The sequence below is a fragment of the Falco peregrinus genome, chromosome 7, assembly GCF_023634155.1.
Source record: "Falco peregrinus isolate bFalPer1 chromosome 7, bFalPer1.pri, whole genome shotgun sequence".
NCBI lineage: Eukaryota > Metazoa > Chordata > Aves > Falconiformes > Falconidae > Falco > Falco peregrinus.
Genome location: NC_073727.1, coordinates 47938259 through 47958555, shown reverse-complemented (window position 1 = coordinate 47958555; position 20297 = coordinate 47938259). Strand labels below are relative to the sequence as shown.

The 20297-nt window shown below is 35.5% G+C and overlaps 1 protein-coding gene across 1 annotated transcript in view; it reads left to right on the top strand.

The window, feature by feature from the left end:
• Positions 1-20297, top strand: part of ADGB (androglobin) — a 118226-nt gene that overhangs the window by 80957 nt on the left and 16972 nt on the right. The window contains exons 23-29 of the mRNA XM_055810583.1: positions 2207-2300; positions 4920-5054; positions 5250-5403; positions 10227-10414; positions 11995-12179; positions 18734-18918; positions 20143-20254. Of these exons, the coding sequence (XP_055666558.1) occupies positions 2207-2300; positions 4920-5054; positions 5250-5403; positions 10227-10414; positions 11995-12179; positions 18734-18918; positions 20143-20254 (1053 nt within the window). The remainder of the gene's footprint in view (positions 1-2206; positions 2301-4919; positions 5055-5249; positions 5404-10226; positions 10415-11994; positions 12180-18733; positions 18919-20142; positions 20255-20297) is intronic.

The window sequence follows — 20297 nt, the reverse complement described above, 5'->3', positions numbered from 1 at the left end:
TTTTTTTACTAATTAATATCTAATTTAAAAAACTGAAATAAAATGTTACAGTTGAATTTCTGATCTCTCATAAAACTAAGAATAGTTTTCAACCTAACCACTCAATTAGCACATATGGTACTAAAAAGCAGAGGAAAAACATCCCCCTAGATTTTTGTACATATTAAATCGGAATTTACATTACTGTAGATTTAGCTCAGAGCTGGACTAAATGGTGGGTTTTTTTTCTGGAAATGTAAGGGAAGTCCATATGAGAACCTAAGTATCATAATAGAAAATTAGCAGAACACAGCATCAGAGGCTGATACTGTGCTCAAAAGATACTTTGCTATTCCTATCCTTCACTCTCATGTACATAAATAATCTTACATAGCAGTTGAACAGTGGAGCTACATTTCTTACTCAGCAGTTTTATTATCTCAGCTGCAATATTGTGTCCAAGTGCAGTGTCCACAGTCCAAGAAGAAAGATAGGTAATGACTGTGAAATTTTGGGTAGAGCCGTAAGGATTGGGATTAAAGAAGGGCCTTGTACTTGCAGGCTGTTGGTTTGTAATTTAAGAAAGAAAAGATTAACAGTGACTTAATCTGTAAGTAGCCATGTGAGAAAAGGAATTTGATAGCAACAAGGTCTTTAGTCTGACATCCTCCAGAGGGTTAAAAGAAGCTCCTTAGTCTGAGATTCAAAGATTGTGAGTTGAATCCAGACATATTCAAACCAGAATAAGTGGCATTTGTTTTGAAAAGGATAAAGTTTTTATTGGAATAAACCAAGATTTGTGTTGCACTGTGGAAAACTTTCAAATCGGACAGATACTCATCAAATTCAAGAAGGATTAGTAATTTATATATTATGGAATAGCAATTAATATGTACAGGACTGTTACACAGAAAGTTAGATCGCAATGATTCCTTCTAAGCCTCACAGTATATATAGAATGCCTGAGGATCCTGACAAAGGAAACTGCTCCATTGTGAATATAGATATGTCTGTAGTAAGTCATCCCCATTCTGCTGGAAGCTCCTTCTTGAATTAACATTATTGCTGGGGTTCTTTTACGTGTATATTTACCTGCACCAGATGATCTCTCCAAGCTATCTTTTGTACCCTCATCTCCTCATCAGCAAGTCTGGTGCTGCCTCTCTCCTAAACTATCACCTGTAGCCCAGTCTTGCTTAAGCTTTCCTACTAAGTAGTGTAGTGTCCTTCACTTTTTGTTTATGAAGTGCCACATAAATTAGGAATTTCCATAAACTTTCACTGTATTATGAATTCCTATAAATCCCAGAGCCCAGAAGCTGCTCTTTTGAAGTTTAGATTTTAGATTTTTGACAATTGAGCACTATGTGAGAAGCCCAGCTCTTTTATTCCATTGTCTATAATGTCTGTCTTGTCTTCTTCCGATTTATCAATATTCTGTTACTTTTAATTCTTCTATTATTTTTACAGTGTCTTACTGTGGTGTTGGGGTTTTTTTTCAGCCATACTATTCTCCATTTTTTCCTCATCTGTATATTTTTCTTGCCATTACAGTACAATGTTATTACTACCACAGTCTCTTTTTTTTTTTTAGTTTTCCCTCGTTTTCCCCCTCTAGTTCTGTCATTAATTGTTTATGCCATAAAGAAGGATTTCACTTAACTTCAGTCTTGAATAGTTAGACAACACATCGAAACTAGTTGCGTAGTCTTCATCTGTATTCTGTGGATAGAGGTAGACACCTTGAGGTGGCAATACATCCTGTCATGTTAAAGGTATCAAACATGGGTGGGATTAATTACCTGCTGGAACTGCCTGATTCTTTTTAGCTACACAGATTGCCTAGGCACATACCTACCCCTTCATGGTATCTACAGATAAAAGCTGCTGGGAGCTAAACAGCATATTCTTCAAGGACAAAGACCACCTCATATCACTACAACATGTTACAGTGAAAAAACTGTAAATCAGAAAATATTGATCACATCATTTTTGCATTTGTAAGAGTGCTGAAGACTGCAAAGGTGATGATTATTTCCTCCCTCTGTCAAAGGAGAAATTAGTTTTCAGCTCAGTGAGACTTCTGTAAAATTTCAAATAAAAACTAGACATTCATAAGACAATTTACTTGTGCAAATGGCATTTTTCACAAGCGTTTGGCAGGTGTATATTTAGAACAATAAAAAAGTTAGGTGTTACAGTTTCAAACTTATTTTATTATTTCCAGGTACTAAAGAAAATGCTAATGTCAAAGAAACCTTGCAAAAATTGTGGACTGTGATTGAGTTAAATTTTGAACAGTATGCCGTAATGCTGTTAAGGTAATCATGTAATAAATTAAACTATTGCACGCAGTACCGCAGAATTGCCATAAATTACTGGTTCACAAAATAAATATGATAAGAGTGTTACTAGTTTTAAAATTGCAAAACTCTGTTATAAGGGATGAGACATATTTAGTTAAGGTATGCCATGCTTTATTCTGTGTACCCTACATCAGTAAAAGTATGGCAAATCTAATTTTTAGGTATGTGTGTTACAGGTTTTTTCCTGCAGCTTAAGCTAGAATATTACCTTTCTCCTGTATTTAAATTTTTAGTATCCTTTAGGATGTTTCATAAGTTTAACTCTGATACTAATTCCTTAGTCAAACATCTAACCAGTTGATCCAAAGATGCATTATGATTCACGCTATCTGTTATGCAATCCTGGCTGACATTAGAAAGGAGATAGATATACTATGTAATTGTATCACAGTTTAATATCATCATAAGCTTTGTTTGTAGCACTTGCTTGAAGGAAAGTAGGTGTATTTCTAGGTAGATGCTTTCCCTGGTATTTAATTACAGCTTTTGCAAAGATAGCTACTCTAATTTTGACAGTGTTTAAGTCATTTGCAAGCATGACACTCACGTATTTTCATTAAGTCCTTCAAAAACCTCTCTGCAAGCATATGCAAAACTGATCTAGCAGTAGATCTGTTCTGCCAGGGGTGAGGAGTAAGAACTGGCAATAATTACTGGCTGTGGGTATAAATCCTCACTCCTTATAATCAGCAGTTTGAGGAACACTCATATGGGGTATAATTTTATTACACTTTTTAGTGGTTTTAATCCTGTAAAACCTTTGTATGTTGATGAGATCAGGACATTGCAACCACAGCCCTGTTCCAAATATTAGACCTCAGTTTTAGGTTTGCAGCATCTCTGTACCAGCAAAGATCAGATGCAGTTTTTAGTCTGCCTTCAAACTTTGAAAACTTATGGGACTGATTCTTAGGCATTGTCTCAGAGTGTTAAAATCACGATATTATGATTTTGTTTACATTTTTTAACAGCTGACAGATCTGCATTTAATATAGCAAGCTAACATCTTGGCCAGTAAGTAACATGCAGGAATATTGGAAATTCAGTATTGGGGTAAAAGTTTTCCCATTCTCTAACCCCAGACTTACTGGAGGCCAGAAGCAGTACCATTTTACAATACAAACACCAGTTTTAAAAGCCCTAAAACCTCTCAGTTTGTGCTAGGATTGCCACCTGTTTCTCATTATACATCCCATGTAAGCTCATCCGTGTTTGATCCCTACTGTCATTTTCAATGAATTAAAAATCTGAGGTGTCTGAGGGGCTTTTTCAGTCTGTGTGTGCGCTGTTTATCAGTGGTGGAAGGAACCTTTGCAAAGCTTCATGGACTAAAAATTCAAACTGTTGTGCTTTCAATCAATTATGGCCATATCTGCATCCACTCTGTGACTCACCTTAATGAAATGTCAAGGTCAGCTATTATCATTGCTAAAAATATGCATGTGGTGGTTGTTTCTGTAATTTAAATTACTATATAGGAATAACAGAGTAGCATTGTCCAGATTTTGTGGGCAAAACTTTTGCAACTGAACAACTTGAACACATTCATATTTGACACAGAAAAGAGGGCAGCTATCACCAAATATGGATGTTATGAGGTTTCATTAGACTATCCCCTTTACGTAAATCATATAAACCAAAATTTGAATGAGAGCAATTAAAAGATAGCAAAAGAGATATATTGTTTACTTACTGCAGAAAGCAGGTAGTTAAAGAATAATGCAAGACCGAGGGAGTGGCAGGGAGAAGGATATTCTTTCCTTCACCTCTGTGTAGGCATACTTTCACTCATCTCCAGAGAAAATCACTGGAAAGAGCCAGAAGATGGAGTGAGACCAGTTATCTTTCCTCTGCTCTTTACCCAACAACCTGTTCATATAACAGAAAATTTTGTACGCTGGTCATCACATTGCTTTGCCCAGGGGAACATAAATTTTTGATACTACCTATGATAAATAAAATTCATGGTGTTCATTAGGTGCCAGTGAGGTTTGTTCTAAATTTGCAAAACTTCACAACACCTGCAAGTTTATATGCTGTACAGATAACTTCTGAGTTTACAGTCTTAGGTTCCTTTGTGTGTGAATGTCTTTCATCCCATTTTAAATTTATTTGGTTTTGCTTTTATTTTGTCCAAAAAAGTTTTAAAATCAAATAAATCTATTTTTAGTCTCCTAATGATGTCGCAGCATTGAGATGACAGCTTAATATAAAGAAATGGAAGTTATGCTAACTGGTATTTATTAAAAAAAAAAATAAAAATATTAAAGTTCCGTAGAAGCCATAACATTTTGCGCTATTAGAAGCAGTTATACTCAGATAGACTGACAGATAGAAGTATTTGTATATAAGTATTGGCCTTGTGAGGCCATTAGCTCTAAAAAAGGTGTTCACTACCTGATTTATTCTTTTTTGAGAGTAAACAGCTAATAGAGAAACATTAGTAACACATTCTATATCATTGTTTTACATTCCTGCACAGGCAGTGTTCTTCATGATTAACATAAGTTAAAGTCAAGATACGTGTGCCTTCCTGATTAGATTTAAAGATTTATCTTACTTTCTGCTTTCCAGAGAAATGTTTAAAAGAAACTGTAAGTCAATCGAGAAGTTTCCTTGTTACGAAGATGAATGGTGTAAGACCTCTTTTGCTGACTATGCTGTAACGTATGCTGATCAGCCACCAAATGTGTGGTTTGTGGTTTTCAGGTGAGCTCCATACTGCACTATATAACCCTTATGGGGAAGTAGTATTCATACGCTGTGGTTTTTCACTAACCTGCTTGAAAAACATGATTTTACATAAGTCTGCTTTCCTTAAATTCTAATGTATACTTCTACTTTGTGTTACACAAATAATTTTATTTGTGAAAATAATTTTAATATAATTTGGATTTTTTTTAGAGAAATATTTCTTGTTCCAGAAGACATGCTTATAGTGCCAAAGGTGTATAGCACTATCCCTTCCTGTAGACTTCATGTTGTTGATAATGACACACTGGAGGAGATGCCACAAGTCTTTTTGAAAGTAGCACCTCTTGTTTATCCCAAAAATAAGGTAAATGCAAAGAATTGTTTTGAAAAGTATACATTTTTGATACAATGACAATTACGCATATTCTGTAGACATTTTTAGCTATGTCATAATGTTCTGCTTAGAAATGCGCCATTATTTATTAGCAAGTTTGAGCAGTGACTGTCACTGATCTGCTTTTGCGCTAAACCTTTTACAGCAAAGGAAAAGTTTTAATTTTCTTTGAGATTTTTTACTGTCACTAAATGGAGGAATATCATCAACTTCCCAGTACTGTGCTACTATTCAGTAGCAGTACAGCTGCTGCTGTCCATCTGATGGAACAACCTTCAAGAGTCAGGGACCAAACTAAGAATGCAGTTTGAAAAGCCTTTTATAAGTCGTGCTTACAATGATTACATTAACATGCATCTTCACGTTCTAATGATAATAGCAGCATTGATGCCAAATACAGCTTTAGATACGCTCCCCCTCAAAGCCAGTATGTTACCTCAGAAGCATTAGTGTAAATTCCTTCTGAAAAATAACTATATTGTTAAATAATTATCACAGCTTCCCCTCTTTTTTACCTTTAGATTAAAGACAACTGTTCGGTCAGTCTTTCCTTGCCAATTAAATATTCTGCATTCTTGATTACTCTCTCCTCTGGACTATTTCTAATTGCTGTTGTCTCTGTCTTGTTTATCACGCACGACACTGAGCACAGTAAACTTTGTGCCAAGGATCAACTTGTGGCCATACCAATGATGAGTAATGAACAATTAGTTTGCCTGTCTTGTGGGCTTTACCTCTACTTATATATCCAACCGTGATGCCTGCTCTCTTTCACAACACCATTGTTGGCTCATACTTGAGTGATCCTAGGTTCTCTTCTGAAGAACTGAATCCTGTAGTTTATTAATTTTGACTAAATATAGTGTATTTCTTTTCTGATTTTAATGCTATTTTTTCAGACCATTTCTCTAGTTTAAAATGATCTTGCATTCTTATTTTCTCTTCCTCTTAAGTTACAATCCTTCTTATTTTGTGGTAAATTAAATATATGCTCTCCATTCTACCTTCCACATTACTAATAAAAACATTGAATGGAATCAGGTTCAGGTTAGATCTTTGAAATCTCATTGATTGCATCCTGCTCTTCCAAAAGGAGCCATGAATATGTGCATTCTGGATGTGGCTGTCCCACAGCCACCCCACAACAGTGTGTTTCCTGAGTCTTAGAAGAATCATCAAAGAAACAGTGTTAGGTAACTCCTTCTTTCCCATAGCGTGCTTTCCTGTAGAAGAAGCAAGCTTCATTGGTTTGATAGGACTTGGTTTTTTGCAGTCTTTTTGCTATGCTGAAGGAGTTACAAAGAGTTAATCTTATTATTTAATGATGTTTTCAGCTGTTGGAGTTACGCTGACTGATAACTTTCTAGACACCTTTGTCAGTCTAAAAAAAAAATACAACATTGCAGTTCTATAGTCTTCCAGTACCTTACCTGTCCTCCATCAGTTATCAAACATAATCTGAAAGTTTTTTTATTGTTTTAATCTGTTATTTAATTATTGGTTTAAGAGTATTAAAACAGAATTGTGTAGGCATGCTGCATTTTTCTACTCATTAGTATTACATTTCTTTGTTTCTCAGTAAGTATATATATATCTCAGTACACTGAGTTTCTCAGTAAGAATATAACCTTATACTGTACAATTTAGCTTCTTTTATTCCTATTTGTAAATGGCTCATTAATGTTTCAGTGGACCTGCAAAAGCCTTTGAAAGTTCTATTGATGTTTTAACAAGACATTCTGCAATTATCATGAAAGACTGAATACAGCGGTGTTATTTTAATCTGACTCTTACCTTTTTTTTTAACAGCATTTTGTAAAAAATAGTCAATAATGCAATACCTGAAGCAAGGAATTATACTGTATGTCCGAATTCCTAATTGTCAATATTATTACAGAGAGTCCATTTTTTTTTAATAAACCTGCCAGTTAATTGTTCTGCTTCAAAACTATGAATCAGCAATTTACAACATGGCTAAAAAGAAATCCTATCAACAGATATTGCTATTCTGCTGCAGAGACACTCTAACACACTGAAGCTCATTTCAGAATGACTGACAATGTAAAATGACAATTGACATGTAAAATCTGCACACTAACAATAATGTCTGTCTTCTTTCTGCTGACATTACAATCTAGAAACTACTTGTTTTGCATTGTTTGGATTTCTTTTGCATTAAATCTTCTTCTTCCATGGTTATTCTTTCTACTGCTCGATGCAGTTGTTTGTTTGTTAATTTTACTGTCTTTGTTATTCACAGATTATTGGACAGATTGTAGGAAAAGACAGAGATAAGCGTTCTTCAAGCTTCAGCTGACCAACAGTGATAAGAGTTTAAGAAATCATCACTAACAACACATTTAGTCTAGAAAATGGAAGTCTGTTTAAGCAAGGGCACTGATCAGTTATTTGCCTCGACTAGTCATAGAATGACATAAGGAAATCATCTTACTTTACCAAAAAGTTAGTTTAGTTGGTGTGTTAGGAAACAACCCTTTCTGATTCTAGAGACAGTGAATTCTAACAAGATACCTAAGTACGTAATGAAACCTCCCAAAGGTTTTTAAGAAAGAGACATAAATCTGATGGGGTTGTCTAGATCTATTCGCTTATTACTCAGTGGTGACTGATGATTACCCAGTGTTCCTACCAGCCACAAAATTCAGTTACCGTGCTTTCTAATTGCTCATAGTACTCAGAAAGTACCCACTCAAAGAATTTTTTTAATCTTAATTCTGAATTTTCTGCGTATTTATAATTAACATTAAGATTGTATAACCTTATCTTTATAAATAAGATACACAAAGTGTTTTTTTCATGCACATTGTGCTGTCAGAAAGCACTTGAATATCTGGCTGAATCCCTCTCAGTTTGCATGTGTACTTACTAAGAACGGGGGTACTAACTATATGCTTAACTAGGTATTTAAATAAGTGAGTTGTGATTCATAGCTTTGAATGGTTGTTATTACCTTGCAGTGATTAAAGGCTGTAAAGTTCCTTACAGTTACAATTGCACAAATTGGAATTGTGACTTATTTCTTTTACTTCCATTCTGAATATTCGGTAGTCCTGAAGTCACAACCCTACATTATTGGATCGTCCTAAAATCACAACCCTATTTGTTCTAAGAATTTTTTAAGAAAGCTTTCTTATTGGTAAATACTGATTTCTTTTAACTGAAATTTAGCAGAAGACTGTCAAGAAAGAAAACCTTTCAAAGAAGTTTCACCTGCGCTATTTCTTGGGAGGAACATGAAATTTTAATGTTTGAAATAGGAAGTTGGTAGAGCTAGCTTAGAGAATTTGAAGATGGGACTTAATTCTGAGTACCCCTGTTACGTTGCAACTGGCCATTGCACTCGTATCCCTTTTTTCTGCCCCTGCCTTTCAAGTAATCACATTCATATTGCTTTCTTTTTTTCAAATACAAAATACGATGAAATTTTGAAACTTTTTAATTTGTATTCTGGTTTCCCATATTCTTCTCAGGATTCTTAAAGAGCAGATACATCTGCATCAAGCTTCTTAATTGTGTGGGTTTATTATTTTTTTTATTTTTCATTTTTTTATATTTTTCTAATACTAGAAATATTTTTTCTTAAATCAGTATCTTCCTAAAAACAAGACCCTGACCCTTAATGCTATACTTGCAATGACATTGTTAAGAATAGGGACAATATTAATTTAACTTCAGATTTAAAGACCGAATGAATCTGATCTCTAAATTTCCTTGCAGCAAACTGCATTCACCCATACTTTCACACTGCCTATAGCATGAAGGGACATTTTAAAAACTCTGGTTTATCGGTGAATGCAGTAATTCTCATGTCTACATTTTATCTTTATCTAGTTTTGTTTTCATATGTGTGAGGACTGCTAGCTTTTGATAAATGTCATGTGAGCAAATAGCCAAAATATTAGTTTCCTTATCTTCAGCTGTGGTCACCTTTGGAGTTCAAAGTATCAATACTCTCAAAATTGTTTATGCAGTTTTCAAATACATCGACACTTCAAAATACACATCTTTTTTTATGCCTGGCATACAGGCCAGATGTTTCCCAGGAGTCGTGAGTAAAGGTTTAATGTGGTTGTCTCAGAACTTGAGGTGAAAGTTCTTGGCTTATGTAGTCTTTTGTTCTTTCTTCATTGTATCTACTGCTACTACAGCTACTACCACCACATACAGTTTTGGTCAAATATCAGAAGGGAAAAAATGTTTTGTACCAAATGAAAAAATTGATACTAATGCTAATGTTTTTATGAGAAAAAGAACGGTAATATTATAGAACACAGAGATGTATAGATGTGTTTTATCTGGGAGCTATTTGCATAGTGGTATGATATACAAAGCAAGAAAATCTGTCGAATAAATGTGTTTTACTGAACTTTAGTCATGTTGTACAGACTAAAGTACTGCACATGCTTAAATAAGAGTAAGTACTCAGTAACAGTTGTTAAATTAGACTTTATTAAACAACTTCGAATCATCAAATAATTTGCTTAGAAAGTGGCCTCGGGAGTTTGATTGTACCTACCCCTAAAAATACCTCCCAGCTATGGAGTTAGATGAAATTGGATTTGAGTTGCTATGTAACTTTTTGCCAAATATAAATTCCTGGAATAAGGGCTGCTTCATGAATTAAACTATAATGGAACTGTAAGATTCTTGCTTATGAAGGACATTTTATTTTATTAATAAGTGTAACGGACAAAACTGTGTTGGGTGTAGTCATAGAGTGGATTTTGAGTAGTGTTATTTCCACGTAACACTGACTCGTTTTCTCCTTTCAGAAAGGATACACATTTATGGCTGAAGCACGTACTGGTGACCTGCCTGTGGCAGCTGGAAAATGGAGGCTCCGGCTCATTGGTTCTCATAATCTACTCCCATTTCTTTCTCGTCAGGCTGTAAACAATGTTTATTCTACTAAAGAAATTAGAGAGTATTACATACCCAATGAAAAGCATGTAATGTTCAGGTAAATATTGACAGAAGAATGATTAAAATATGCTTTTTATATGGACCATCACTGACAGAAAAGTATGTTATTTCCTCTTCCTTAGAAAGGGGAGGGATTTAAGGCAAATATCTGAATTTTATGGGTCATCAATGTGCAATACCCAATTTTACGTTTCATTTGTGGAAATGTTATTTTCTGAAGTATTGCCACTGCTTAAAGGAAGAACAGGTATGCAGTACACAGACTATAACTTTAAAATCATTATAACAGTATTTTGCATTTCTGTGAGCTTGATCTTGAAATCTATTCCATAGTACTTTTGGGGATTAAATAAGTATTTAAATCAAGATTTTGCAGGTGGGGAGGAGACATAGTTTGATGTATTTTTTACAGCTATTCAGATAAATCTTTAAATAATACAGAAATACAACAGACTTTTCTGATAGACCAATTTCCATCTTGCCGTGTTGGCAGAAAAATTTATATACTTTTTTTAGCATGCTGATTCTTTCAGGAGAACATATTTAATAAACACATGATTATTTCATTTTTACTAATCCTTTCCTAGTTTATTAAAGTTTATTATTAAAATCAGTTTATTCTGGCTGAGTTTGAAGTTCAGAACTGACCCTGACTAAATCACTGTACTTAAGTTTTTACAGAAAGGGCTATACACTGCACTAAAACAGCCCCGGGCTTAGACCTAATTACATGTATATATTTTGAAGGTTAATTCTAGAACATTTTGCCTTGATTCCTGACAGTTTATATCAATATTTCAAATAAATGACTTATTCTTGAGCTAGAGGTCTATTCAACAAGAAGAATCAGTTTCAATACGTGAAGAAAGCATATAATGGAAATATAAGGAGTGCACTGGAATTCTGTAAACTCTCTTTCTTGATGAGTTTTTTTTCTTTTTCACCCCTTTGTTGCCAATATTTTAAAATTTTTATTTTAAAGTATTGATATATTTTTGGCTCCGAATGTGCTGAAGTCAGGGTGATGGAGGTTTTGTGTGTTATTTGCTTGCTTGGTGAGATTAGTCTAACGATTGGAATTTATGGACAAAAAGCAAGTAATACATAAAGTTATGAGTCATAACAAAACTATTAGTTAAATTTCATCCTAAAACTCTAATTCTAGTATTTTAATCCCATGGTCTTTTAAATTGACTGGAGTAGCAGCTGCTGTCAAAGGAGGTAGCTCTACCTTTTGAAAGCAAATCGTTCTTTTTTTTTTTTTCCTTCAGTTACCTTTTAATTGAAACAGTCCCCTAACCTGGCCAACCTTGTTTTTCAACAAATACTAATATAGCAGGAGGGAAAATGTATATCTGGACATTAGATAAGGCAGTGAAAAAAACAAATGGGAAGACCACCGCTTTTTTTGCAGCAGTACCTATTTTGATCACAGATTCACTGCACAAGTTCACTACAGGAAGCTTAGCCCACCAGATTGCATGGTGACAGTTGACTATAAACTCAATTGTAAGTCTTTGCTTCCAATCAGCACAATGTTTAGGTACTTTTCCAAAAAAAAAAAGAATGATCTGGTATAGTTGGTTATATTGCTGTAATTTTTTTCTTCTTCTTTAGGTATTCAGTAAAAGTCACAGCATCACATATCACTACAGTGCAGGTGCAAACATCTAAATCGGAAGTGTTTATTAAACTACAAGTCCTGGATAAAGAGGAAGAAATTGTGAGTGTCACTGGAAAGGGCCATGCAGTCATCCCTGCTTTTAATTTCTTGAGTAATGAAACACTTTTGAGTTCCCACTGTAAGTATTGTATTCTGATTTATAATTTTATTCACTGAGAAATATGTATTCTTACAGTAACTTTAGGTAATCGGAGAAAATATTTTTTTCCTACTTTTCCTATGAATCCCTAATTTCTTTGTGGTTGACTGAAATCAGCTACATTTTTGAGCAATGGACAGGAGTTCTTGGTCCTCAGCAATGAGGAAAGGTACCAAGAGGATTGATTAAAATAAGGTGTCCAGCCTTGTCGTCTTCCTCTGCCTTTTGGTCTTGTTTTATAACAGAGTAGAGAGTTTTGTGGATAATTGAAATAGCTTCTCAGTTCTGAAAATTTTTATTCATATGTTTGCTTTGTCCTTGACAATTGAAATATGTTTTATTTTCAAGATCTTGCCTTTATTTGTTTGATCTTAAAATTCGAAGAATTTTGGGTGTTAGGAAACTAATGTCCAGACTGTGAAACGTGGTAGATAATTCACAGATTACACTTACTCTTATGGTTTAAATGCACCATCCTGAGCATCACTCCTTTTAGCAGAAGTACAGGTTTCATTGTCTCCTCATCCAATATACGAGCCCCAGAGTACAAAGCAAAGCTCTTGAATAAAAGATACAATATTTATCCGTAATAAAAACTCCACATTTTTTACTCTACCTCTGCTATAGCTTCACAAGGATATTCATGGGAATAGAAGACACTGAGGGAAGAGCTACCTACTTGCCCCAGACTTGCAAAGCTGGCATAAAAGGCATAAATGACCAATATACTGTTATACTGTTGACAGTTCTTTATATGGCAACTGAAATACTGCGAAAAAGTTACACATTATGGGAACACTTGAATTTAAACAAAATTTCCTTTGAGACAAATTTATTTGAAAGTTACAGCAAAGACTCATTTTTGCCTGAACATTTGAATCAAAGTTTATTTGCTCAAAGCTTTGGGGTTTAGGTGGTTTGTGTTGTTTGGTGGGGTTTTTTTCATTCATCATTACATTGCAGTCTTGTCAGCTTAGCTCTTGTTAAAGGTGAGAATCAGTGTGTATTTAAAGGTCACCTTTCATGAGTGTGCTAAGATTCATGTATCTTCTCAAAGTACTTTGAAACCAATGATTGTACCTTACAAAAATCCAGCTGACATCAGTTAAAACTGACTCTCTGTAGTCCAGCAAACGAACATTCAGAATCTACTGTATGTCTGAGCCTGGCAGCATCCAAATACTGGGAGAAGTGGCAAGGAGGTAGAGAAAATGAAGCCAAACTCTTTTCAGTGGTACCCAGTTACAAGACAAGAGGCAACGGGCACAAACTGAAATATAGGAAATACAATTCAAGCATTAGTAAGGGTGATTGGGGAGCAGGGGGTGATGTTTGGGTTGGTTTTTTTTTCTTGTTTCATTTTTACTGTCAGGGTGTCAAACACTGGAACAGATTGGCCAGAGAGGTTTTGGAGTCTTCATCCTTGGCGATAAGAACAAACCCAATGGGATATGGCTGTGAGCAACCCTGCTGACCCTGCCTTTAGCAATGGGATTGAACTAAATGATCTCCAGAAGTGTCTTCCAGCCTCTGCCAGGACCATTCAGCCTCCCATGATCCTGTGATACCAGTTAGTGGCTAAGGCTTATGTGGGATTTTTTTGGTCTTAATCATACACAAATAATCCAGTTTCCTTGGGATATGCTGTCCAGCTATGGTGGTATTAATTTACAACCAGATTTAATAGAGTCTTCAGCTTGAGATGGCAGCAGTGCTCTGCCATCATCCCCTTTTGATGTAGCAAGGGGGTTTCCTGGACACTCTAGAGAGCAGAGTGAGGTTATCCAGACGTCTTCTGTCATGTTTCACTTCCAGTACTCAAGAGCTACCATCAGACAGTATTAGCTGTTTGCCACTGGTATTTTTATCGTTTGATAAAATTGCGACCAGGCTACTAAAGAAGCTAAAACAAAACTGGAATGAAAATTTTGTCATCTGAAAGTATTATTGGCCAGTTGATTGATATATGAAGTGCTGTTTAATTTTACTGTTCAGAAACGATAAATACAGCTCAATAAGGTATATAATTCTTAGACATATTTTCAATAATTGCCCCCATAGTGCTCAGGTAATTTTTAACAAAAATGAAGTATCATCTACCTGCTTCTGCTACGCTACTTATATGTAATAGAATTCAGGTGCTACTGCTGTGCCATCGTAATGTCATTCCTAATCTTCATTTGTTTCCCTATTTTCATTATGCTTCACTTCTTAATCAAGCTATTTCCGTAGTATTTGTAAGATCATATACTATTTTGAATTTTTCGTTTTATCTGTGGGTTTCATTTTGAAAATTATTTTATTCATAAGCACTACAAGTTTGCTTAAATAAAGCAGTTGTTTATAAGCAAACAAGTCAGCTAGTGTACTCTCCAGGGACATCACTGTACATCAGTGTTGTAAGATACTAGTCTTCAGTCCTTTTATGAAGACTTTTAGACAATAAATCGTCTGTAAATCAGTTTCTGCCTGTTTGACCATACTCAGAACCTGAGGAGAAGACAACTTGTTCAAATACTGGATTATTGCTTCACTGAAGCCCAAAATAGCATCATATTTCATGTATTTACCTCCACTCTTTTGAACTGTGTAGTTTTCTGATGTGATCCTTTAGAAAAATGTTTTGTCTAAATTTCCAGTGATGCGTGGGAAGAATAACTACTTTAATCATATCTATGAAACATCTTGATTTCTGTCTCAACTGCACCTTGTTATTACTAGAAATGTAAAATTAAATCCTATGGAGACCATGCTCTTGAAGTGTAACTCATCAGATCACAATGTTGTGGTTTTAAAGGAAGTCATGGAGAAGCGGTCATGATTCTGTCTGAGTTACCAAGATAATCAGTAGCTATTTTTGGTTACTGTTTTTGGAATGTGGGAATGGATTGTTAAACATAATAGTAGACTGGTGGAAATAGAAGCAGGAAGGCGGTAATACAGATTAGAGTCAGCATCACAATACTTGAAATAAATCACCAAGTTACCCTCGGTAAAGTGAAGGAGAAACTTCCTTTCAGGAGACTGTCTTTTTGACAAAGATCACAGTCTGAAGATGGAGATAAGTTAAAAGGCACAATCAGGTGAAAGAGAAAAGAAATGGGTTTCAACAGACGCTGGAAGGGAGAGCGTGGGGCAGAATAGCAAAGAGGGACGTTTTGTCTTTGCCAGACTAGCAGGGGGCGTAGGTGAGAAGAACTAAAAAAAATATCCTCACAAATCCGTTATGATTCAGTCAATGGTAATATCTGTTATATTAACCTGATGGAAAATAGAAAGGTCATCATGTCAGGTTCCTATTCAGCACTAGAGCCTATTAAAAAGTGTTGATTTTAGACTGTATTTGAAGGTGAAATGAATATTCTGATGTCATTTAAGTGTATATGCTTGCATAGAGAGCTGTCATTTGGAAGGAATGACTCTGAAGCTGTCACTATTTGTTGGGTTTTTTCACTATTACTGTTATTTTTACAATACTAGGCCAAGTGGCCTTAACATTGAAGTTCTTTTCCTATATATATGCATGCTGTATATCAAAAATACAACATTTTGTATGTGTTCCAAATCTTTCAGAGCATTCACGCTAAGTGAAAAGATTATGAAATGTACTGAGCGTAAGCAGTATGACAGTATTATATTACCCACCCTGCTGAGAGTTTGTAGGTGCAATTTATGGAATTGTCAAAGCATGTTTTTCTGCTATTGTCAAAAGTGTTAGGAAATTATAGCTGTACAGTAACAATGTAGAAACCTCCATAAATACTAATGCCAAGTTCAGGTGGGAGTTTGTACAATGGATACTCAGTACAACGACATTCCTACTGTCAGTATCTGGTTATTCTTTAAAAAAGTGTGTTTTCACAGAGTAAGAATAAGCAGAAACCACTGCTATACCACCAGCACCAAACTTGTTCATTAAGCAAGACAGTCCTCACATTTGAGACCTATTCAGAATCACACATTCTGCCTAACATAGAATTGATTAGTGTATTGCCAGAAGTACTATTAAGTGATGTTATTGTGCAAAACCAATAAAACATTGTCCCCTTTTCACACCCACAAACTGTTAATTCATCTCCAGTCACAGCTGTTTTATAAATGTATGTTATAGCTCAAAAACTACATTAAACCAATTGATTTTGATTATATTTACCGCTTCTGAGATATATCAAATGAACATTCACTTGCCAGTAAAGGACTTGCATATTGACACGTTGCAAGCACAACTCATTTTGTTGATACAAGCACAGCAGTCCTGGTAAGCACAGATAGGCAAGCGAACGCTCATAATCCTTTTATTTTCCATAGTATAAGCCTGATACATTCCAGTCTCAGAATATCAATCTTTGATGCTTCGGATATTTGTTTGAACCTGGAACCAAGGTAGGCAGGAGCTCCTTCTAGCCAGAGCTTTGCTTAGGAAAGCCAGGGCTGAATGTAGATGCATGTAGCAAGAAAACAAATTTGGTGTCACAGCACCACCTGGTGACAATTGCTAGAACTGGTTTTTTTGGGTGTGTAGGCATTTTGGGGAACTTCCAAGTAATCTTTCCAGCAAGGAAAGCAGAATGAGCTTTATGGACCAGATTCCACCAGATTCTGAGCTGAGGTATCTTCATGTCAGGATCATCCTCTGGGCAAACCACTATAGAATTTTTCAATACTTAAGCTCTTCGGGTTTAGGAAAGAAAAAAGAGGATTTTGAGGCGTTCATGAAAGATAATGATAGCCTAAGGAATACAGCCTCCCTTGAAACCCACCTACCTTGATAGTTATTCTTCCATTTAGAATCTAAATTGGTTTTTTGCAGGAGGTTTTTCACACAGATGTAAAAGAACATGTTAGATTCTGGTCTGGATAATGTTTCTTCTTCATCCGTATGTACTTCCGTTGAGTGAAAGCTTCATGATTTTGGTTCCCTCTGATGAAAGATTTGATAATCTAACCACTGCGAGTTACGTCTCCTCTCACCTCCACCGCATGGGAAGCTGACTAATACCTGGAAAGCTCAGCAGGCTGTATTTGAGTGAGGAAGTACTCTGCAGACACAGGCTTGCTTAGGCATATCTTGTACAAAAAACCACCTGTGGAGTTGCATCACTCTTAAAAAATGGGTTAGAAGAAACCAAGTGTTGTTGTCTTCCTTCACGTTTCTCTCACAGACCTCCTTACCACAGGGCCAGCAAGAGGGACAGCTCGGGTACTACAGATCGTGAATGTCATGCAAAAGAGCAGCTCATAGCTTATGATTAGGAATTTGAGACATCTTGAAGAAAGCATCTCTGCAAGGGCTTGTTTTAATTTCCTGACTTCTACTGATTTTCTTAGGAAAAAGGAAGCACTGCCTTATGCAGAGGAAAGATGTGATAGCAAGTAATCTGTGGCCTTTGACTTCCATAAGTGATAATAGCTCCTGATTCCCTTTGAGTATCTAGTGGCACACTTAACCTTTTATTTGGCGCTTATACACTGACACACCACCAGTAATTTTTGCTGAATCTGATCTAATAGTCCTGTCAGCTCCTGAGAACTCACCTGGATGTTTTGTCAACACACATAAAACCCTGTACGTTTTTCTTTTGAAGTGTTGCAACAATACAGTATCATCCTTTGTTTCTACGATAAACCTTGGGAAGAGTAAAGCCTTCTGTCCTCAGTGAAGTCAAAAAGATGTCCCTTTCCCAGTTGATGGTCCAGCTGTTGTTAGTGTAACACAGGTGAAGCTGCTTCCCCAGAGGTGTTATTTTTTCCTTAGTCAGTTTTCTACAAGATGTTCCCTTTCAGAATTCTCTTTCTGCAGATGTTCAGGCAATGTAATATCATAGATTTCAGTGAATCTATCATTAGAAATGAACGCAAGTTTATTTTCTGGATTAATACTTCTGTGACAGCCCTTCCTTAGCACATACATGGTTTCACAGTTTTTCCACAGTAATACCTTCCTTAGGAGACAATGATATAACTTTATAAATGATAGACCGCAAATAGTTCTATAGCTCCTTTCAAGACTGCCTTTTCCTAAACCTCAATCAGCTGTGATCTTTGTGTCAGACTGACAGAAGAGGCTTCTGGAAGGGTGGGAGTTGCCAGAACTGTGGCCAACGCACCTCTCCCTCCCTTCTGCAGGTATACCAAATTTATTAAATTAGATTAGCTACACAGACACCCCACCATACAGAGTACGAGGCTGTTTGTATCATGTAAGTAGGATCGTGCTGGGGTGGTTAGTGTAGGAAAGAAGTGTAGGTTTTGGGGGGAAAAATTATATGCTTTATAAACAGCAACAGTTATATATATATAGTCTTTCAAATTTTTCATTTACTTTGAAGAGATTTGTGATTTGCATGTAGAGTGAAAGCAGGATATTATTTGGAATAAGCATAATTTTAATTAGAACCTTGTGATCATAATACAGCATGAGAAAATTGACTATAGTAATTCTTTCTCGATTTCTGGGGGCATCTGTTTACCCCATGACAATAATTCATAGAATTTCTGGAAATTAACACTGACTTTTTTTTATCATCTTGCAGCAACCAAAACCCAGATTATTCGAAGTAGAATGAAGAAGGAATCGGAAACTGGAGGATCAAAAAAAAAAGGTCATATTTCATCTTCAAAGGACACCAAAACTCCTTTCAAGCCAGGACTTGTACAGGAAGGTCCATCTATATTAAAAGATGAATCTTGCCTCTTGGAAGACTTTCAGAGTAATGATGTAAGTCCACAACAAGTAAGAGATTCCAAGTCATTGGGGTTTGGGAAAACAAAACAAAAACCCAAACCAAAACAAAAAAAACCCCCACACCCTAAACGATGAAGGGGTACTGGTAATTCTTTTAGTACATGTGGAAAACTAATATTCTGAAGGAAGAACAAGGAATCCAAAATTAAGGTTGTTGATAGCTTCTGAATGAAGCTATGGAGAAAGGATCATGTATGTATATGAATAAGTAAGGAGGAGTCATTTTGGTTTTCAAATGAAGGTATATTCAGTCTTTAGATATTCTTCATTTGCCAGGTCCAATTCAAGTATAATTTTCAGCTAAGGGCCAAAACCAACTAGTAATGAAATTAAACTTCTGACGCTTCAATGTGAGTTTTCTTTGAAATATGATGTAAGAGAAGGCCACCTCTAACAGTTTTAATAGACCTGTTGCCAGTCAGGTGAAAGCTTTAGTAACACACACACTAGCTGCTACTTGAGCAGAGTTTCTCGGAGACAGATGTCAAAAATGTGGATTTTTCTTGACTTCACCTGGTATTATTTGTCTTAGAAAAATAACATTTCTTTTCTAAAATAATTCTTGATTCTCTGTCTCCAAGTGTTTCTGTACTGTGATTTTTCCTGATAACCGATTTAAATTGCAACAAAATATTCAAAGAAAGAGAAAAAAAAGGTTATTGAGAAATAAATTCCACAGTTGTTCCTTTGATATGGAACTGGCTTTAGAACTTGGAAAACCATTTTTAAAGAGAGTAATTTCCTGTTCAGTGTAGAAAATGTTTCAAATAACCCATGGACCCTGTCACCTCTACCTCAAATTAAGACATTATTGAGTACTTTTATTAGGGCTCAAAGCCCTTTAGTAGGTCTTAAATTCAAAGACAAAAGTCTTTGTTTTAGTACAGGACATACATAGGAAAGTTACATGGAAATCTTACAGGAATGTAGCTCCTTGTTGTATATCCCAATTTAGTTTTACTTGATAAACACATGAGTAATTGTTTCGTTTCACAGAAATGAAAATAAAATCTGTGGAATTAATGCTAATTTTTAAAGCTTCTTGTGAATACTTTAATGGTGTAAGCTTGTAAATTTAACAATGTGTTTTGTTTGCTGAGCTCAATAGCTGGCAGTTTACTAACCTACAGGACTTTTGAACGGTTACTATAATTGTTAAGCCTTCAGCATGTTAACATACTGCATTTTCTTTCACAGTCTCACAAGTATATCATACAAGCATTGGTGTTGTATAATAGTTGGCCACTTACTGAGAGTCAGTCTCTGTTTGTTCAGGAACTGAAAGAAATGGAGAAAAATTATATCAAAGGTACGTCAATCTAAGTGTGTATTCAGTCAAATGCATCATTTGA